The sequence below is a fragment of the Chaetodon auriga genome, chromosome 18, assembly GCF_051107435.1.
Source record: "Chaetodon auriga isolate fChaAug3 chromosome 18, fChaAug3.hap1, whole genome shotgun sequence".
NCBI classification, from domain to species: Eukaryota; Metazoa; Chordata; class Actinopteri; order Chaetodontiformes; family Chaetodontidae; genus Chaetodon; species Chaetodon auriga.
The window spans coordinates 132,464-150,498 of NC_135091.1; the positions used below are offsets into that span (position 1 = coordinate 132,464).

At 45.3% G+C, this 18,035-nt stretch overlaps 3 protein-coding genes across 4 annotated transcripts; 2 read left to right on the forward strand and 1 right to left on the reverse strand.

The window, feature by feature from the left end:
* Nucleotides 1–210: 210 nt before the first annotated feature.
* LOC143336435 (activator of 90 kDa heat shock protein ATPase homolog 1-like) lies at nt 211–4,501 on the reverse strand. Its single transcript, XM_076756597.1, has 9 exons — nt 4,422–4,501; nt 3,734–3,924; nt 3,116–3,198; nt 2,884–3,001; nt 2,703–2,797; nt 2,470–2,607; nt 636–737; nt 506–557; nt 211–382 (listed from the first exon to the last, which is right to left on the reverse strand). Exons 1-9 carry the CDS (start codon nt 4,499–4,501, stop codon nt 225–227), a joined length of 1,017 nt encoding a protein of 338 aa, XP_076612712.1. The 3' UTR covers nt 211–224.
* Nucleotides 4,502–5,435: 934 nt separating this feature from the next.
* Nucleotides 5,436–13,714, forward strand: vipas39 (VPS33B interacting protein, apical-basolateral polarity regulator, spe-39 homolog). Of its 2 annotated transcripts, XM_076755731.1 has the most exons (19): nt 5,436–5,529; nt 6,322–6,414; nt 7,017–7,122; nt 7,217–7,354; nt 7,474–7,512; nt 7,645–7,709; nt 7,822–7,878; nt 8,372–8,464; nt 8,559–8,592; nt 10,007–10,109; nt 10,229–10,256; nt 10,362–10,435; nt 10,725–10,800; nt 12,006–12,140; nt 12,243–12,284; nt 12,376–12,552; nt 13,006–13,095; nt 13,256–13,360; nt 13,437–13,714. In XM_076755731.1, the coding sequence occupies exons 2-19, from the start codon at nt 6,322–6,324 to the stop codon at nt 13,455–13,457; spliced, it is 1,476 nt and encodes a 491-aa protein (XP_076611846.1). In that variant the 5' UTR covers nt 5,436–5,529; the 3' UTR covers nt 13,458–13,714. The 2 variants fall into 2 exon arrangements, with proteins under 2 accessions (XP_076611846.1, XP_076611845.1); XM_076755730.1 differs by having other exon boundaries at nt 13,256–13,714.
* A 177-nt stretch (nt 13,715–13,891) lies between these two features.
* On the forward strand, nt 13,892–17,688 carry gpr132b (G protein-coupled receptor 132b). Its single transcript, XM_076755732.1, has 3 exons — nt 13,892–14,084; nt 14,239–14,338; nt 15,823–17,688. The coding sequence occupies exons 1-3, from the start codon at nt 14,013–14,015 to the stop codon at nt 16,911–16,913; spliced, it is 1,263 nt and encodes a 420-aa protein (XP_076611847.1). The 5' UTR covers nt 13,892–14,012; the 3' UTR covers nt 16,914–17,688.
* Nucleotides 17,689–18,035: the final 347 nt, after the last annotated feature.

Sequence of the window (18,035 nt, forward strand, 5' to 3'; positions counted from 1 at the left end):
ATGAAATGTTGGACTGTTCCTTTAAATCTCCATCAGGTTGAACAGAGGGATCAGGGTTTCCAAAACGCCGCCCTGAGGGACTCCACATGTTACTGAAGACAGTGAACAGCAGGGTTCAAATGTTGGACTCTTCCCTTTAGCAGATTGATCTCATGACATGATATGTTGTCTACTCACTGTGGACACAATCAACCTGTCAGATGAGCACCAAGGATACCAGAGTCTCAGTATCCAAAGGTCTGTTTGATGGCCTGGAAGTAGAACCGGGTCCAGCCCTCCCTGGTGGAGTCCTCCTTCCCTGCAGGAACTCCTCGACACTCCATCCTCAGTTCCGTCTCGTCTCCTTGGTCCTGCAGCTCTAGACTGACAGTGGCGTAGTGCTCTGATGGAGAGACAACAACAAACAGAGCTCACAGTTCAGAGTATCCCAGAACGCAGCAGCAGAGAAAGTTCTGAAAATACCATGTACTCAAACACATCATTACATCATAATAGGAAGACATACCACTAGGCCACGTCCTGAACCGCCACGTCATCTCAATCCTCTGGTCTGGTACCTGGGGGAAGAGCAGCAGTCTGGTTACCATGGTTATGTGACAGCTCAGCACTGATTGGCTGAACGGCTGTGACCTCACCAGCTGTGTAAACTCTCCACTGACATTCCCGTCCAACAGCTGGAACCGCCCTCCACGACGACCGTCCACCGCTGCTGCTGAGCGTGTAAACACCTGTACAAACTACATAGACAGCGGGTTACCTGCAGTACTACAGTAGTACTACGGTACTACAGTACTACACCACTGAGTAGGTGAACACCTGTCTTAACAACAGTAGTTAGATGCAGTACTAATGTATGTACTAGTACTACGCAGTACATCAGCTGTCCCATACACTTTCTGTCCCAGTTATTAATACGAGCCATTGGATCAACAGCGACATCAGACCACAGAGAAGAGAAGGCTGAACGTCAACGAAAACAGTCTGAACCTGAAGTTCATCTCCTGCAAATGAAGGCGCTACAATTTAAAAACTGAGGAAGATTATTTAAGAGTTCAGACTCAAGTTATCTGTTCAGCGCATTAACCGTCTTGTAAATCCTCCTCCTGTCACTCCCACCTCATCATCTGTGACTGTGAATGTTTCTGATGGCTTGTTGTAGGCAGATTGATGGTCCAAGGTCCAGGCTTCTGTCTGTTTTACCATCCACACCATTCAACCCTTCTTATCCAGAATCCTTGAAAAAACTGTTACTGACAAACTCCTGAAGTTGGTCGGTCATAAAATCTTTGACAAATTTCAATCTGGTCTTTGTCAAAAGTGCTGAGATTTTTTTACAGAGAGGAACCAATGAGGTTCTTTTTATTTGACCTGACTGGTTACATAACTGAGTCCTGATTCAGCTTTAAAATAGTTTCATTCCTCTTTGACAAATAGATCTTTCATCGTCTGTATCACTGATTCCTCCTCAGCTCCTGCTGTGTGGTGTCTCTGAAAGGTCAGTCCTTGGACCAGTCCTGTTTTCATTGGACCTGCTTCCTCTGGGTCATTTCTTGAGCTTCAGGACCAATCATATTGCTGTTTCACTGATGATACACAGATCTATTTCTCTGCTAAACACAATGACCTGAATCAAACGTTCTCCTCCATCATGGTTTAGCTGCTACTAAAGGATGGATGTGTCTGAACTTCCTCCACCTAAACCCTGAAACAGAAAATTGATCCTGATGACTTTTCCTCCATAGTCTGTCAGTTTATTGGTTCATTTTACTCTAATATCAAATCACCACTAAGAATCTTTGGTCAGTTTATGACTTTTTACCGACATGTTTCTGAGCTTGTTTAGTCCTCTTTTCTTTAGCTGAGAAACATCTCAGACATCAGATGCTGTCTTCAACAGATGTTGAACTATTGATTCACGGTTTCATTTTCTCCCTCTTTGATTATTTCAATTGAGTCAAGCTGTCCTAAACTGTTCACAGTCTGTTCAGAACGCAGCTGTCAGGCTGTTAACTGGAACCAGTTGACGGTCCCACATTATCCCAGTTCTTGCTTCCGTCCATTGACTTCCTATAAAGTTCAGAATAAACTACAAGATCCTGTTGATTACTTATAGGACTCTGCATGACTCTGACCCAAGTCACATTTCTGATCTCCTCGTCCTGTATTCCAGTCGTCGACCACCCTGATCCTCTAATGTCATCCTTTTCCTTACTTACTTACTACAATACTACTACTTTACTGCAGTACTACACTGCTGAGTGCATAAACAGCAGTGTAGTACTGTTTTTTTTGTATAAATCAGGGTTAATATGTTTGGTTTGGGGTGATTTCTGTCTGGTTAGTTCTAGTTTCAGTCTGATCTGTCCTGGTGTCTGGGATTTAGCATAGTTTTGTCCCGTCATGATTCTGTTTTTATCTTGGCCAGTTCTAGTTAGTCATTATGTGCCCTGGTCTGTCCTGGTTTGGTACCTCCTGGTTGATGAAGGTCCTGTAGAGCTCATCAGGTGATGTTTGAAAGGTTTCCTTCAGGTTAAAGCTGCTCGTTGAGATACAGACCCCTTTGGCATGGGGAGCTTGGCTGGATGAGCACCTGGGGACAGAACTTATCTGTAGAAGCATACAACGAGGTCAGAGGTAAAATCTACACCTTACTCAGAATCAGAGGGTGAATATTTGGAGCTGTTAGTTTAACTAAAGCCAACCTGAGTTTTGCCGGTTTGGATCTGGTTCTTCTTGGTCTCAGGTTGAGGCAGTTTCAGTCTGTTGGCAGTAGGAAGGATCATCCCCTGACTGAACTCTGTGAGGTCAGGTCTCTCAGGTTAACACAGGGATCCTCATCATCTTTACTGACTGGTCGGTCCTGTTGCATTTTGGGTAACTTACCTGATTTGAGCTGGCAGACGTAGTTGCCAAGTACCCTCTGGACCTCCTGAACACCAGTCTTCTTCATGAGGTCCAGGAGTGGCGTGTTGGGCTGGTCTTTACACAGAGACACTGAGATCTGGGTGGCAATATTATAATCAAAGAGTTCATCAGTACACCAATTAATACAGTCAATAATGAAGTGATTAATGTAGTCATTAGTATAATCAAGAACAGGAAGTTGTTGACTCACATCTAGGTCGTCCATGTCGTTCTCTTCTGACAGATTGGACACTTCAACAGTTCCTCTATACTTCACTCCACTGCTGGATGTCCCTGCACACAGAAAACAGAAACAGTCAACACAGGGCACCACAAAGAAGAGTTACACTTGTGTGATGTCAGAGTGCAGTAGGTAGCATGTGTCACACAGGTATTCATTACTTGTTCAAATGGATTCATGTTCTAAAAGCTGCTTTAATTAAAATGAATTACTTTTAGGTGATAGTCTGCTATGATGTCATCATAGTTCCAGTCTGATGCCACTGCAGTGTTTACCAGTAACATGACTCCATCAGTTGATGTCACAGGAATCACTTGTGTCACTTCATGTGTTTGCTGATGATGTCATTAGTTACTTCGATTTACATCATTCACTGAAACAGTTTTTACAATTAAAGTTATTAAAGTTTTTCTGACGCTGCAGCCCCAAACAAATACCTCCATGTTTTATGATGTGGCTACACAGTTAGCATCATTATCAAACAGTGTTAAGCTAGCAACAGCTACAGAGAAAAAGACTGGAAGTCACTGCTGCCTTCAAAATAAAGACAACATCATCATTAACATCATCAGCGACATCATCACTGACCCAGCCAGCTGGCTTTCAGCTGCCACTCATAGAAGAAAATGAGTTTTCCTTTGCGGTTGTTGATGGAAGCTTCTCCATCAAGCTTGGAAACGTCGGTCATCTGACAGACGCCCTCCGGTCCCTCCACCCGAACCTCCAGCAGCAGCTGACGGAGACGCTCCGATGACCAGCCGCTGACATCACGTTCTGTCCTGATGAGGCCACATAAACAGAAGTAGAAGAAACAGGTTGATCCAATGAGTTCTGCTTTCACCTGCTGTTATTTAACACATCAACAGCTTTACATACTCCACACATAGCCCCACCCACCTGCTATTTAGCCCCACCCATATAAACTGTTCTCCACCCTCCCCTCTGACATCACAACCTGTCATTCATCAGGCCGTTTAAAAATATCTGAACATGTGCTGAACCAGCTGGTGGATCATATAACACACACACACACACACACACACACACACACACACACAGTAACATACAGTAACATACAGTAACATGCACACATGTAACAGGACCAGTGTTTGATTACTGATTAAGTGAACTGATCAATCAGATGATTGACTCAGACTTTACATGATGATGATGTTGCAGCAGGAGAATTTGTCAGCTTCATTTCAGTTATTACAAATCCTCATTTCAACAACAACGACAAACAACAACAAATAAATAAAGGAGATCAGAGACAGACCAGTGCCAGTTGTTGACATTGGTGGCGTCGGCTCTCTCCTCAACGATCCATCGAGGATCTCCTTCACCCCATTTAGCCATCAGGGACAAGTGAGAATTGAGTACTACTGATACTGAAGTATTACACTACTCTAACTACTATCTGTAAATACTGCTGTTACCACTGTAGTATTACTGCTGTACTTTCTGTACCATTGCTTCTGTACCTAATGTAGTATTACGGCTTGTACCCTGAATAAGCGTTGAACCAAATATCTCCTGTGAGTCTCCAACTGTTCAACTGAAACTTAAAACCAACTTTAACTCACACACAGAGTCACTTTAAGTACTTCCACTGAGGACTTTCAAAGTAAAACATCACAAACAGGGTGCATGAATCAAATCAAATCAGACAATTAAAAGTAATACACAAATGAAGTGGAATAATACACACAGACACACACAGACACACTGTGTGTGTCTGTGTGTGTCTGTGTGTATAAAAACATACACAATGTATGCATAATACATGTATATACACATATATATATAGCACAAGAACAAAACATTGTATGTGTTTGTAGGTCCATAAATGATGCGTCTGTTTAAACACAGAACGAACTGAAGTAAAGTACACATTTAAAATGCATATTTGATTTTAAAAACAAAAAACAAAAAACGCCATAACATTTCAGGGCTATTAGATATTTTTATTTCACCTCTTGTTTTTTCCTTTAATGTCTCTTATTTATTCATTTTAATATTTTGTCTTTGTATTTCTAATTGTCGTGGATATTTATATTGATATCATCTTTATATTTTATCTTAACTTTTGATCATTTTTGTAGTTGTATGTTCTATGTTTTTATAACATTAAATAAACGTCCAGATTAGAATATATTCCTGAACAAAAGCTTTTAATGTGAAATACAAATTTTATTAATGTTGTTATGAAACTAATGTGTACATGATGTTGTGAATATTTGACTTTAAAATATATTTTTTCCATTAAAATTTGTCTTCATCTTTCAGATCCGCTGGTCCTGTTCACTACAACTCCCAGCAGCCACCACGCGGCCCGTCCAGCCTCCGTCAGAGAAGAAGAAGAGGGGCAGCTGCAGCAGGTGAAGGTAAAAAAAAAAAATCTGATCGGTTCTCATTGATTAACAGTTTCATATCCGTTAGATGGATTGACACAGCCGTGTGATGACGTCACTGTTCTCGCCATTTGTCAGAGCGAAACAAAGAGTTTAAACGTTGACGTGTCCGTTAGCCTGCTAGCATGCTAGCTAGCTTCCTGCTGTCAGTCACACAAAAACCTCCAGCTGTGACACGAAATACTACACAAATACACATAGATACACACGAATAAACATAGATACACACGAATACACATACATACACACAAACAAATATACATTGATACACACGAATACACATAGAAACACACAGAGAAGATTCAGACTGTTTGTACTCAGGCAGTTTGTTAGCAGTTAGCATCAGAAGCTAACAGCTTCATCCATCAGCTTCATGTGTCTTCATTGTGTTTTTTCCTTCTTCAGCAGTTTGTGTGTGTGTTGACGGTCTTAAGAGTCCACACATGATGAAGACAGACCTGTCTGATGCGTGTGCTTCATATATAAGTAAACATACAAGTACATAAGATGTCTCCTCCTTCACTGTAATGTCCACTGTCAGTGTTTGTGACCTGGAGGCTTCAGGTTTCCACATCACACCTGTGTGAGCTGAATACTGGGCCAGGATTGGCTCCAGACTGTTGATGTCAGATCCTGCTCATACGTCCCGGTTTCAGTCGATGAAGAAGAAAACACGCTGCGAGCATCAGCGTCAATCATAAACATTCACCTACAGCAGCAACAAGAGAAAAACACCTTCTAAATTAAGTTGTGTTGTCTGTCCAGATGATGAAGAGTAAAGCAGATGAGGAAGACTACTGGAACAGCTCCAAGTTCAAAGCTTTCACCTTCGATGATGAAGACGATGAGTTCAGCAGGGTAAGACCTGAACCAGGTGTCAGTGACTGATCGTCTCTCTGTTTTTGTAAATTGTCCCACTTGGACGAAGATTCTTTATTAACTTTAGTCTCTGGACGTTTTGACTTTGACTCTTCTAATGGCTTTATAACATTACGCGCCTCATAAGCATCATCTGGTTTTAATCATGTGACATTGAACATAACAGAGCTGGTTATTGATATGTCTGCATGATTACAACACAATCAGATGATCGATCACCTGAGCAGGTGTGTGTACACTGACACCGAGCTGCAGGTGTTCTGAGCAGCTCGGTGCTCACAAGGTCCCAGACAGCAGACTGTGAACTCTGACCCACAGGAGGTCAGCGAACACACCTGAGAACAGCTGCCACCTGTTCAGGTGTTTGTTTGGACTCGAGCCGCAGACACCAGACACGAGTCTGCCGACTCTTGATGTGTTTGAGACGACAGAAAAACCGATTTGACGTTTAAGTTTGACTCCGAGTCCAAAACTCCACCGAGATGTCTGACCTGCTGGAGGCTTCATCATTGAGGCGGCAGGTGTGTCAGTGCACCTGTGTGATCGTCAGGTGTTGATGTATTTGTGTGTTGTGTTGTCAGTTAAAAGAATCGAAGAAGGCAGTGAACAGCATCCGCCGCCTAGTGGAGGAAGATGATGATGAAGATGACGTGGAGAAGGTCAGCTGGAGCGGAGAGCCTGTTGGGAGTAAGAGCTCATCATTATTATTATTCAACACCTGTGTAGAATCCTGAGCTGTGATTGGCTGCAAGGTGTGGATTATCCTCCTGTGTCTCCTCAGGTATCTCATGGTCAGTCAGAGAGACAGCAGCGTCCAATCAGAGGACAGACAGAGAGCCCGCCTTCCCCAAAATCAGCACTGACACACCAACCATCGGCAAGAGTAACTCTGGATACTCTCTGAGTTCTTTGTTCAAAGGTGAGACGTGACAACCAGGTCACATGACTGAGGAACAGTGACAACCAGGTCACATGACTGACGACAATGGTCAATGGTTAAACGTTTCCAGACTGACAGCTGAATCTGTTTGTCTGCAGGAAAAACTAAAGGAGGAAACTTCCAGTCCTTCACTGACTGTGAGTCTGAACTACACTCTGAATGAATGGGTGAGTGAGTGAGTGAGTGAGTGAGTGAGTGAATGAATGAATGAATGAATGAATGAATGGGTGAATGAATCGTGACTGGAGTCTGGTGTCTTTGTGTCTTAGCGCTCAGCGATTCGTCTGTCAGGCTCTTTGCTCCAGAACTCAGGAAACCAAAGTCTGAATACAAGGTAAGGCCAACGCTGGTAATCTGATTACAGACAGACGGGTAATCTGATTACAATCTGTGAATCCACTCATCTGATTTGTTGTTCTAATGCTGATGTCATGTTGTGATGTCAGGATTATGTCAGTGATTGGTCGCCTGAGGAGACAGTCCGGAGAATGCAGCAGGGCAAGGTAACACACCTGTCTGTCCACCTGTCTGTCTGTCCATCCGTCCACCTGTCTGTCTGTCCCCCTGTCTGTCTGTCCCCCGTCTGTCCACCTGTCTGTCTGTCCATCCGTCCACCTGTCTGTCCACCTGTCTGTCTGTCCGTCCGTCCACCTGTCTGTCCACCTGTCCACCTGTCTGTCCACCTGTCTGTCTGTCCATCCGTCCACCTGTCTGTCTGTCCCCCTGTCTGTCTGTCTGTCCCCCTGTCTGTCTGTCTGTCCACCTGTCTGTCCCCCTGTCTGTCTGTCCATCTGTCTGTCCCCCTGTCTGTCTGTCCATCTGTCTGTCCACCTGTCTGTCTGTCCCCCTGTCTGTCCACCTGTCTGTCCACCTGTCTGTCCATCTGTCTGTCCACCTGTCTGTCCACCTGTCTGTGGCTCAGTAATGTTTCAGTGTGTTCAGTACTGTTTCTCTGGCAAACACTATCATCGTGTACTTGTACTACGTATGTTTCAGGCTGTGTCTCTGGAGAAGTTTCGCTCGCTTCAGGACAAACTGCTGCTGCTCGATTTCGCCGTCAGCGCTCACGACGGAAACGTCATCACTGCTGTAACTTTATTTACAATCTGATCCACGACGTCATGTTTAAACTTTATCAACAACTTTAACAAAGTAAATGAGCACACAGTTTGTTTCCTTTCAGGTTTTAATTTATTTGAAGAGGACTCTGAGCAAAGGTGAGCCTGCCTGGATCAGTCAGACCTGGTCTTGGATCAGTCAGTTCAGACAGTGGATCAGTCAGACCTGGTCCTGGATAGGACAGATCTGGGGCCCGTTTCACAAAGCAGGTTTAGTGAAAACTCCGAGTTTGTTAAGCCTGAAATGAAGGAAACTCTGAGTTTTCCGTCTCACAAAGGGAGGTAACTCAAAGCAGAGAAAGAGGAGTAACTCTACCTGTTTCACACAGAGGTAACTTAAGCTCTCGGTCAGTTACCATAGTAACAGACTCTATGAACCTAACCTGGTCGGGACCAGGTTTTTCTCAATGAACCTGGAGTTCCTCTCTGTCTCCGCCCTCTGTCAGCCACACACGGTATTTGATTTCCTCATTCATTCGTCAGCAGGCGAGTTTTGGGATAACATAGTTTTGCCGTCTGTTATTTACAAAATCAGTCAGTCAGCACTTTTTTCTCTAACGTCCTTTTGACAACGACCCCGTGGATGAAGGCGCAGCATTACTGCGCAGGGAATTAAATATTCGTCGGGAGATGGTTGTCAGACCGCGCATAGATGTTCTGGCATTTCCAGACAATTATCTGTTTGAACGGTACCGTTTGACGTCACAGTCCATCATCTACATACACAACCTAATCCGTCCTTACATTTGCAACGTTACCAGCCGGAGTCATGCTCTCACATCCCAGCAGATATTGTGTGTTGCGCTGCGTTTCTTTGCGCAGCATTATGTTGGTGATAAAACAACTGCACAGTCAAACAGCCACTTAATATTTACTTTACAATGTGACACATGATCAAAATGAGGTACCCCCATTAAATTATGCCGTGTCTTAAAAACAATGTTTTTATGTTTCATCTTGAGCTGCTGCCAAGTGCACTTCTCCTCCGCCTGATTGCACCTACATGAAATAAATTAATGAGCTACCATTCAAGCAGTTTTCCCCTGTAATATTATTGTGATTGCAAAGGACTACATTTAAACTTACGCATTGACCCGAGCAGCATTGTTCCCCCACGCCGCCTCCCTCTCCTCTGCAGCTGCAGCGGTGTTACACTTTTTTCTAAAAACATGCTCAAATTCGCGTATGAGCGCATTAAGATTTCGAGTTCCAGTGGGGTAAAACACGCAGCCCTCATCTTCCCCGTCGCCATGGTGACTCGTCGAATCGTGGCTCCATTGATGTTGGCTTTTTATAGTCGTGGTGCACGCGCTTAACTCTGAGTTAACCTACTCTGAGTTGATTGAACTAACTCAAATCACCTGTTCTGAAACCGGAAACTCGGAGTTTCCTATCTCAGGCTAGATCAACTCAGGGTTCAGGATTAGACTCGGAGTTTGTTGAACCTCCTTTGTGAAACGGGCCCCTGGTCCTGATCCTGTGTTGTTTTGACTTTTTGTGTTTTCCGCCTCAGAGGTTTTATTTCGGGAGCTGGAGTCCAGACAGACGGCTCTGAGACATTTCATCCACTACCTGACCGAGACCAGAGACCAGAGGCTGCTGCTGGAGCTGCTCAGGTCTCTGCTCACGCCTGCACCTGTATATGTGTACACCTGGACACACCTGGTATGATCTACAGTACATGTTCACAGTCCATCGCGTGTCTGACGTGTCTTCCTCTTCTGGTCCTCCTCAGAGCTCTGGGCCGGGCGGAGGACATGGCGGTACGTAGCACACACATCAGGACACGTCACACCTGTAGTGCAGTGATGTATCAGTGGTACCGTCAGGAAGTCGATGTCATTTCCTGTCTGCTTCCATGGCGATAGCTGCTGCAGTATAAAGAACACCTGAGCATCGCTGATGAAAACAAGAGGCGGGACTTCCTGAAGAGTTGCCTCAGGTGAGTGTCTCCTGCAGGACACCGTCCAGCAGACAAATACTCAAAGTTCTTTTAGTTTGCTCATGAAAAATAATTCAGTGATGATTTCAATGAAATTAGACCAAAGTACGAATGTTGTCATTAGAAGCTGTGTTTGTTTGTGTTAACGAGACGTAATCTGGTCGTCATTTATTACCCCACAGGCCTGTAATGATGTGGTGATGTCATCAGTGACATCACCAGCAGCAGCTTCGCGGTGGTTGTTGTTTGGTGTCGGCTCAGATTTGTTTGTTTGTTTGTTTGTTTTCAGTCTTCCATTTTCATCAGAAGATTCAGCTCATGTTCAGGATCACTTCACCCTGCTGGAGAGACAGATCGTCATTGAGGTCAGACTTTCAACCAGTTTAACCAGTTCAGACTGCCTAAAACCAGCACTCACTGTTTCTGCTGCTGGAACCAACACGAAACTCAGTAAGTGGAGCTGAATCAGCCAGAAGGTGGCGCTGTAAGTCACAGTCAAGTCCGTCAGCTCGACAAGAAAATAAAAATCCACCATGATGGAGGTTTTTTTTTTTTGCTAATTTGCGTGAAACAGACTCAGGTGACGTCTACCTGCTGGATTTGGACTGTATCGACGTTAAAGTGAGTGAGCAGCATCTCAGGACTGAGAGACACATTTCTAGAGACCGGTGGAAAGACATCAGCCAGTGCAGTCCACAAGGGGCGGACTTAACAGGAAAATGGCCACTACTCATTCACGATTGGTCCAATCATCATAAATGCGGGTTCATGTCTTCAGGCCCTGATTGGGAACTGGTCTTCTGAAACCTTTTAAGACCCCGCAGACAGAGTTTGACCAGCTGAGTGGACATATGTCCAGAGGACAGAGTTTAGGTGTGAATGCTCTGGAGAAAGGTGCACGTGGCGTGGCCTCTCACAGGTTTGGTCCTAGCTGAAGACGCCTTTGAGTGATCCTGATCAGACTCTGTGGGGACGTCTTTGAGTTCACAGTTACTGAAACGCTGCAGATCAGTGGTGATGACACCAGCGTGTGATTGGTCGACTCTGCTCTCTGCTGTGATCCTCTACGTTTCCTCCTGCTGGATGAAAAAAAAACTCCAACTGCAACAAATTCTTAAATCATGAATGTGCTGATTATTTTTCCTTTGGTTCTTCAAGAAAATGGTAAAAAATGTTGTGATGTGACGCCTTCACGTCTGACATGGATCTGACAGAATATACTCACCTTCATCATCAGTCACCTGATTCTGAACTCGCTAAAATTTTTGACATTTCGATTCGTAATCTGCACGTCGACAGAAGCAGGAACATCTTTGTTCAAAAATAAACAATCGATTAGTAGAACTGTAGACTTCAGGCCTAGTTTAAGCTCTGTTGATTCACATCCGGGACCAGTTAAACACAATTTAACTGGAGTTTAATCCTCAATTGGATCAGTTTGGATGCTGTTCAACTCAAGTTGACATGCAGTTTGAATCCCAGTGTAATCCCAGAATAAACCAGATTATCCCATGTGTTATCCCAGTTTAACTCAAATTTAATCTCACTTTTCTCTCTGTGTGGTTGCTAGGCAACCGATGGGCAGGCTGAGCGTGGAGGAAAGGTGGACATTTTCCTGAAGTTTCCCAGAAGAGCTTCGATCCTCAACATGCCGCTGGTCACAACACTGTACTACTGCTGCTTCTACCACTACGCTGAGCCTGAGGTTAGTCCAGTTTAAGATGAATTAGGCCTGATGAGTTAAACCAGAACGGATCCGTATGGTGAATCTGTAACCAGATTAGCTGAACGGGTTTTCTCTCTGCAGGGAACCTACAGCAGTCCGCTGAACGTCCGTCAGACCTTCAAGGTGAGGCTGGCGTTCTTCAGTCTCTGTTGAAGTAAAGATATGAAAGATGACGTTGTGTCTTTAACCGACAGCTGTTGACCTTTGACCTCAGATCTCGGAGAAGCAGTACTTCGTGACGGCGTTGGCAGCTCGGGCGAAGCTGAAGTCGTGGTCGGACGTGGACGCTCTGTTCACCAGCAGGAACTGGCTCGGCTTCACCAGGAAGAAATCACCACTCAGCTTCCAACGTGTCGTCGACATCCTGCAGAAAAACTCCGCCCCCACACAGGTGAGTGGGGTGGGGCCTGTCGTAGTACAACCAATGGAAAATAAGATCTTTACTAACGGTGTCAGATTATTTAAATGAAAGGCGGTTGTGGCTCAGGAGATAGAGCAGTCGTCCACCGATCAGGAGGTCGTGGTTTGATCCCAGGCCTCTGCAGTCCACATGCCGAAGTGTCCTTGGGCAAGATACTGAACCCCTAAACTGCCCCCGATGCTGCGTCATCGGTGTGTGAATTCATATGTACGTCACTTTGGATAAAAGCTTCTGTAAGTGACTGACTGTAATCGTAAAGGAGGAACAACTTGATTGACAGGTTTATTTACCTGATCGACAGGTGCGTTACTCGATCGACAGGTGTATTTACTTGACCGACAGGTGCGTTACTTGATTGACAGGTGTATTTACTTGATTGACAGGTGCATTTCTTGATTGACAGTTGTGTTACCTGATCCACAGGTGCTGCAGGACTACGTGGCGCTGGTCGATGATCCGGAGTTGAGGATCAGTTTGGCTCAGAAACATAAATGCCACGACATCATCATCAACGTGAGACTCATTCACCTTTACCTTAATCTTGCTCTCTGATTGGATGATCATTTCAATTGATGAAAGCAGTCAGAATTTTGCAGAGCTGTCAAACTGCACGCCTGCTGAGGTTGTTTTTGCTGTGATGTCATGATGACGGGCATGTCTCTGGGCCAATCAGACATACCGTGACCTGAAGGACCGGCAGCTGTTGCTAGGATACCGGGAGAAGGTGGAGAGAGGATCGGCGGAGGAGAGGAAGATCAACGAGCTGCTCAACAACCCAGTGAGGAGGAGAGAGGCTCATCTTCTGAACCTTCATCACATGACCTCATGTGACGTCTTTTCTTCTTCTCTTTCAGCAAATCCGGTGGAAGAACTGAAGATCCAGAATGGAAAGACTTTTACTTTGAAAGGAGAGAGGCAGCTTCCTGTGTGGAGAGACAGCAGGAGCATCTTGACAGCTCACATCGGCTTCTGTCTCATTGGTGCAGAGAGGAGCGCTCGACTGGACTCCGCCCACAGCGCACAGGACAGATGGACGTTTTTTTCCTGCTGAGTCGTCGCTTCAACGTTCCTTCAAAAAGCTTGTTTTTATAAATATGAAAGTAAAAATAATAAAAATGTTCTTTAACGCATAGTCTGAATTCACTGAGTCTGTATTACTGTTAGAGGTGTAGGAGGTGCAGAAGGAGAGGGGGAGAGGAGGAGGTACAGAAGGAGGGGGGAGAGGAGGAGGCAGAGAGGGAGTGGAGGGAGGAGGACGGAGAGACGGAGGTACTGAAGCAGAGGAGGAGGCAGAGAGGGGGAAGTACAGAAGGAGGGGGGGAGGCAGAGAAGGGAGAAGAGGAGATACAGAAGGAGGGAGGAGAGGAGGAGGTACAGAAGGAGTGGAGGAGGCAGAGAGGTGGAGAGGGGAGAAGAGGAGGCAGAGAAAGATGGCGGACGTTTCAACGGTTTTAAATCTTTCTTATTTGACGTCACTCCAAAGGTGTCTGTGCTGCATTCAGGTTCGACTGATCGATCAGATCTGATTATTGATCATCAGTTTCCCTCACTGGTCTTGTTTTTGTGTCGGAGTGATTCTGGAGGAGGGAACGGATGAATGAATGATGAAGTGATGAATTAAAGATGAAGGATGAATAAATGATGCTCCTCCTGTAGTCTGTGCCGTCACGTGACCTACCGGTACTCCGCGGGACGTCACGTCACTTCATTCAGTCGGACCGCACGAGGAGACACGCGGACGATGCGCGAGACAGAGGTGAGTTTTTACCTTTAATGTTATCGACAGATGATGTCATACTGTAACATTTCTGTCAGATCAGCTAAACGACTGACTGATCGAGCAGATATTGAAACGCAGCTTTCAGGCTGTGATCGATCACATTCTCTGATTGGACCAGATTCTGATCATTCACGTCTGTGATGAACTTTACAATCAAAACAAACAATGAAATGAAAAACACGAAAGAAACGAAGTTCATCAATATTTCTGATCATCCACTCTCTGAACTTATTGATCTTTAAGATTAACGATGATCTGAATTATTCGCAAATAAAAACATTGATTACTTTCTGCATTGCTCATAACACTAAAATCGACATGGACGATGTTATGATTCGGTATATTTGTCTTATCTTAGAGACAAAGGAGTCACTCATAAATGATTCCTGTTATAATCTGATAATATGAGTTAATATTATACATACAGAGATTTTATCCTTTGAACAGATTGTAAATATGATCGTGTACTTGTCATATTCATAGAACTGTAAGACTCTGTAGTACTAATACACACACTCCAGTTTACTGTTGAACAGCTTTGTAATACTCACACTATTTGTATTAATGTCACTTTATTCTTGTATAATAGTGTGATAAAACACACATATCGTTATTTTTACTTTGTTTTTCCGGTAGTATCACAGTATTGATCTGTCACATACGAACAACATATTACTGCAGTAATAATTTGATAATACCGTCAAGTGTTTCTGTTTAATTTCTGTGATGAATCTAAAAAAGCGCGCGCGCGCACACACACACACACACACACACACACACGTCAGACTTTTTCAGTTTGACTCATTTGCTTGTGAAAATGCGTCAGTTCTTGCGGGAAGAAGAAGAAGAAGAAGAAGAAGAAGAAGAAGAAGAAGAAGGTCCAATCAAAGGTCAAACGGAGGCTGATTTAAATGTAGTTATTGTTTGAAGTGAAGCTCAGTTCATGAACGATGAGACCTTTCCTGCTGAAAATCATCTCAGTGACTCAAATGTGACATACGTGGTTTCCAGCTGACAGCTGCTTTCATTTGACTCAGTTCAGTGAGTTCATGAGGTTTTTATCTGACAAACTGATGTTTCGCACAATGAGAAGCTAACAGACAAAATACCCCAAAACCTAAAACTTCTAACGTGAAGTTGTTTCCTGCTTCAAGAAACGAAGAATCACGATGAAACGGAAAAAAAATCCGTCACAAAATCTACAAAACGTAGAGACGATGACGTAGAAAACAGACGACGACGACATGAAAACAGACGACGACATGAAAACAGACGATGACGTAGAAAACAGACGATGACGTAGAAAACTGCCTCAGCAGGACAGGAAGCAGTTGTCTGACACCTTTTTGTCCATTTTTCTTTTCTTTCATTTGCGGTTTTGATCTTGGTTGATTCTTTTTCTTTGTCTTCGACAAACAAACTGATCTTGAATCTGATTGGTCGTCTCTGTTTCCCCACAGACATCATGCACGAGCCGCTGCTGACTGAGGCCGTCTCCCCCACGATCAACACAAGTCTGATGGCGTGCGAGCCCCCGTACGACGAGGGCCGCCTGTCGCTGGTGCTGCTGTATAGCGTGGTGCTGGCTGTTGGACTGCCCGCAAATCTGCTGACTGTCTACCTCACCTGGCTGCAGGTCCGCAGGAAGAATGTGCTGGGAGTTTACCTGTGGAGCCTGTCGCTGTGTGACCTCACCTATCTGGGCACTCTGCCACTGTGGGCGTACTACGTCAGCTCAGGTCACTGGTGGCCGTGGAGTTCAGCTGCCTGCAAGCTAACAGGCTACATCTTCTTCAATAACATGTACATCAGCATCTTCCTGCTGTGCTGCATCTCCTGCGACCGCTATGTTGCTGTCGTCTACAGTGTGGAGTCCCGCGGCCTCCGCCGGCAGCGCTTCGCCTTCCTCATTGCCCTCGCAATCATACTGCTGGTCGCCGTTGGTCATATCCCCGTCTTCACCATGAGGGAGGGCGATGCTGCAGAAGGCGACCGCCGCTGCTTTGAGCCAAGTCAGAGCAGCACCACAGTGACGGGCTTCAACTACGCCCGTTTCGTGGTCGGCTTCCTGATCCCGCTGCTGGTGCTGGTGGTGACAAACCGTGGCATCCTTATCAATGTGCAGCGCAGTACGGGGCTGCGGCGGGAGCAGAAGGAGCGCGTTCGCTGGCTGGCAGTGGCGGTGGTGGTGCTGTTCCTGATCTGCTTTGCCCCGTACCACATCATCCTGCTGGTCAGAGCCATCATCTTCCATTTCCCCCAGCTGGAGGACGGTACCTGTCTGTTTGAGAGGACCATGTACACCCCGTACACCATCTCGCTCGGCCTGTCCACCATCAACAGTGCTGTCAACCCTATCCTCTACGTGCTGTCCAGCGACAACATCCGCAAAGAGCTGAGCCGAGGCCTCATGCAGGTATGTGACAGGGCACACCTGAGACCACGATCCAACAGCAGCCAGAACAAAATCCAGCCCGCCAAGAACTCCTCAGAGTTGAATCCTGTGACTGAGACTGAGAGACACCAGGAAGGAAAACCGTCAGGGAGTTGACAGACTGGGCTCTGCATGTCTCTGCTGGACTCTGCCAGACTTTGTTTGTCTGCTCAAACAGTGTGAACAGCAGTGGATCTAAACATGTGGTTTGTCCTGTGGGTGGCGCTATGGGGTTCATTGAGTCATTCAAATCTGAAGGTTCATCGTCTGCAGTGCAGGACAGAGATCAGGAACTTAATTGATCAGGATCAAAGCGGTTTGTGTACCAAAGCGATGGACCGATGATCCCCTTCAAGCTCCAACAGGACAAAATAAACCAATCAATTTTCTAAATAAAATTTATCTGGAAGATTCAAAGTGAGTCTGAAACGTTCGGTTGGTGAAGATCAAACTGAACGTTTCTTCTCGCCTTCATCAATGAAATCACTGTTCAAACTGCTGAAGGTCTAAAATCAGACGTGTGGTAAGAAACGATCATCAGATTAAAAAGCTCTGAGTGTCAGTCTGCTGCTGAACTGCCTGAGGGACGCTGAGCTGTGAACAACGTCTCTGTCTCACCGTGTCTTTTATGTCCACCTCTGTGCATCATCCACAGCATCAGCTAAAACAGAGCGCACGCTGGTCTGAGGTCTGCCAGAAGGACTTGTAGTTTTTGTACACATCCTGTTTACATCTGGCCCCACCTCCTCACAGGTGAAGCAGCTTCAGCCCATCAGTGTCCACCTACGTCTTCACCTGGTGCAGATTCACCTGAGTTGTAGTCACAAGCACATGGTTGTAACACTGTGACGTCTGTGAAACTGTTCGATGTCAATAAAGTCAGAAAGATTTGAATCTGTGAAATCGTTTCTTTGTTCAGCGTGCTGACAAAGGGCTGACCAGGTGGTCTGCTGACACGGCCAAAGGTGAGGCTCCACCCACTGCTGTGATGGCTGAACGCACTGTTTCCATGGTTATGCCGGAAATGGAAACACTCATGTGAAGTACAAGTACCTTTAAGTTTGAAGCTTCCTGTCAAACATTGTTTCCTCAGATGTGTTGGAGATACAAGGTTTCCGTCTGACAGCAGTCACTTCCTCTCTGTGCAGAGCTGCTTCCTGTTCGTCGTCCACCCGCTTGTTGCCATGACAACAGTGTCATGCAGGTGAGAGGATGTGAGTCAGACATCAACTCGGTGGT

Excerpts from the sequence above, each read along its gene's own strand:
- LOC143336435 (XM_076756597.1), bottom strand. The coding sequence starts at position 4,501 with ATGGCTAAATGGGGTGAAGGAGATCCTCGATGGATCGTTGAGGAGAGA. Across the intron at positions 3,925-4,421 it reads AATGTCAACAACTGGCACTG|GACAGAACGTGATGTCAGCG; the intron begins GTCTGTCTCTGA and ends TGGCCTCATCAG. Across the intron at positions 2,798-2,883 it reads CGTCTGCCAGCTCAAATCAG|AGTTCAGTCAGGGGATGATC; the intron begins GTAAGTTACCCA and ends CTGACCTCACAG.
- vipas39 (XM_076755730.1), top strand. The coding sequence starts at position 6,322 with ATGATGAAGAGTAAAGCAGATGAGGAAGACTACTGGAACAGCTCCAAG. Across the intron at positions 7,123-7,216 it reads GAGCGGAGAGCCTGTTGGGA|GTATCTCATGGTCAGTCAGA; the intron begins GTAAGAGCTCAT and ends GTGTCTCCTCAG. Across the intron at positions 13,096-13,255 it reads GCCACGACATCATCATCAAC|ACATACCGTGACCTGAAGGA; the intron begins GTGAGACTCATT and ends TGGGCCAATCAG.
- gpr132b (XM_076755732.1), top strand. The coding sequence starts at position 14,013 with ATGGCGGACGTTTCAACGGTTTTAAATCTTTCTTATTTGACGTCACTC. Across the intron at positions 14,085-14,238 it reads GGTGTCTGTGCTGCATTCAG|TCTGTGCCGTCACGTGACCT; the intron begins GTTCGACTGATC and ends CTCCTCCTGTAG. Across the intron at positions 14,339-15,822 it reads GGACGATGCGCGAGACAGAG|ACATCATGCACGAGCCGCTG; the intron begins GTGAGTTTTTAC and ends GTTTCCCCACAG.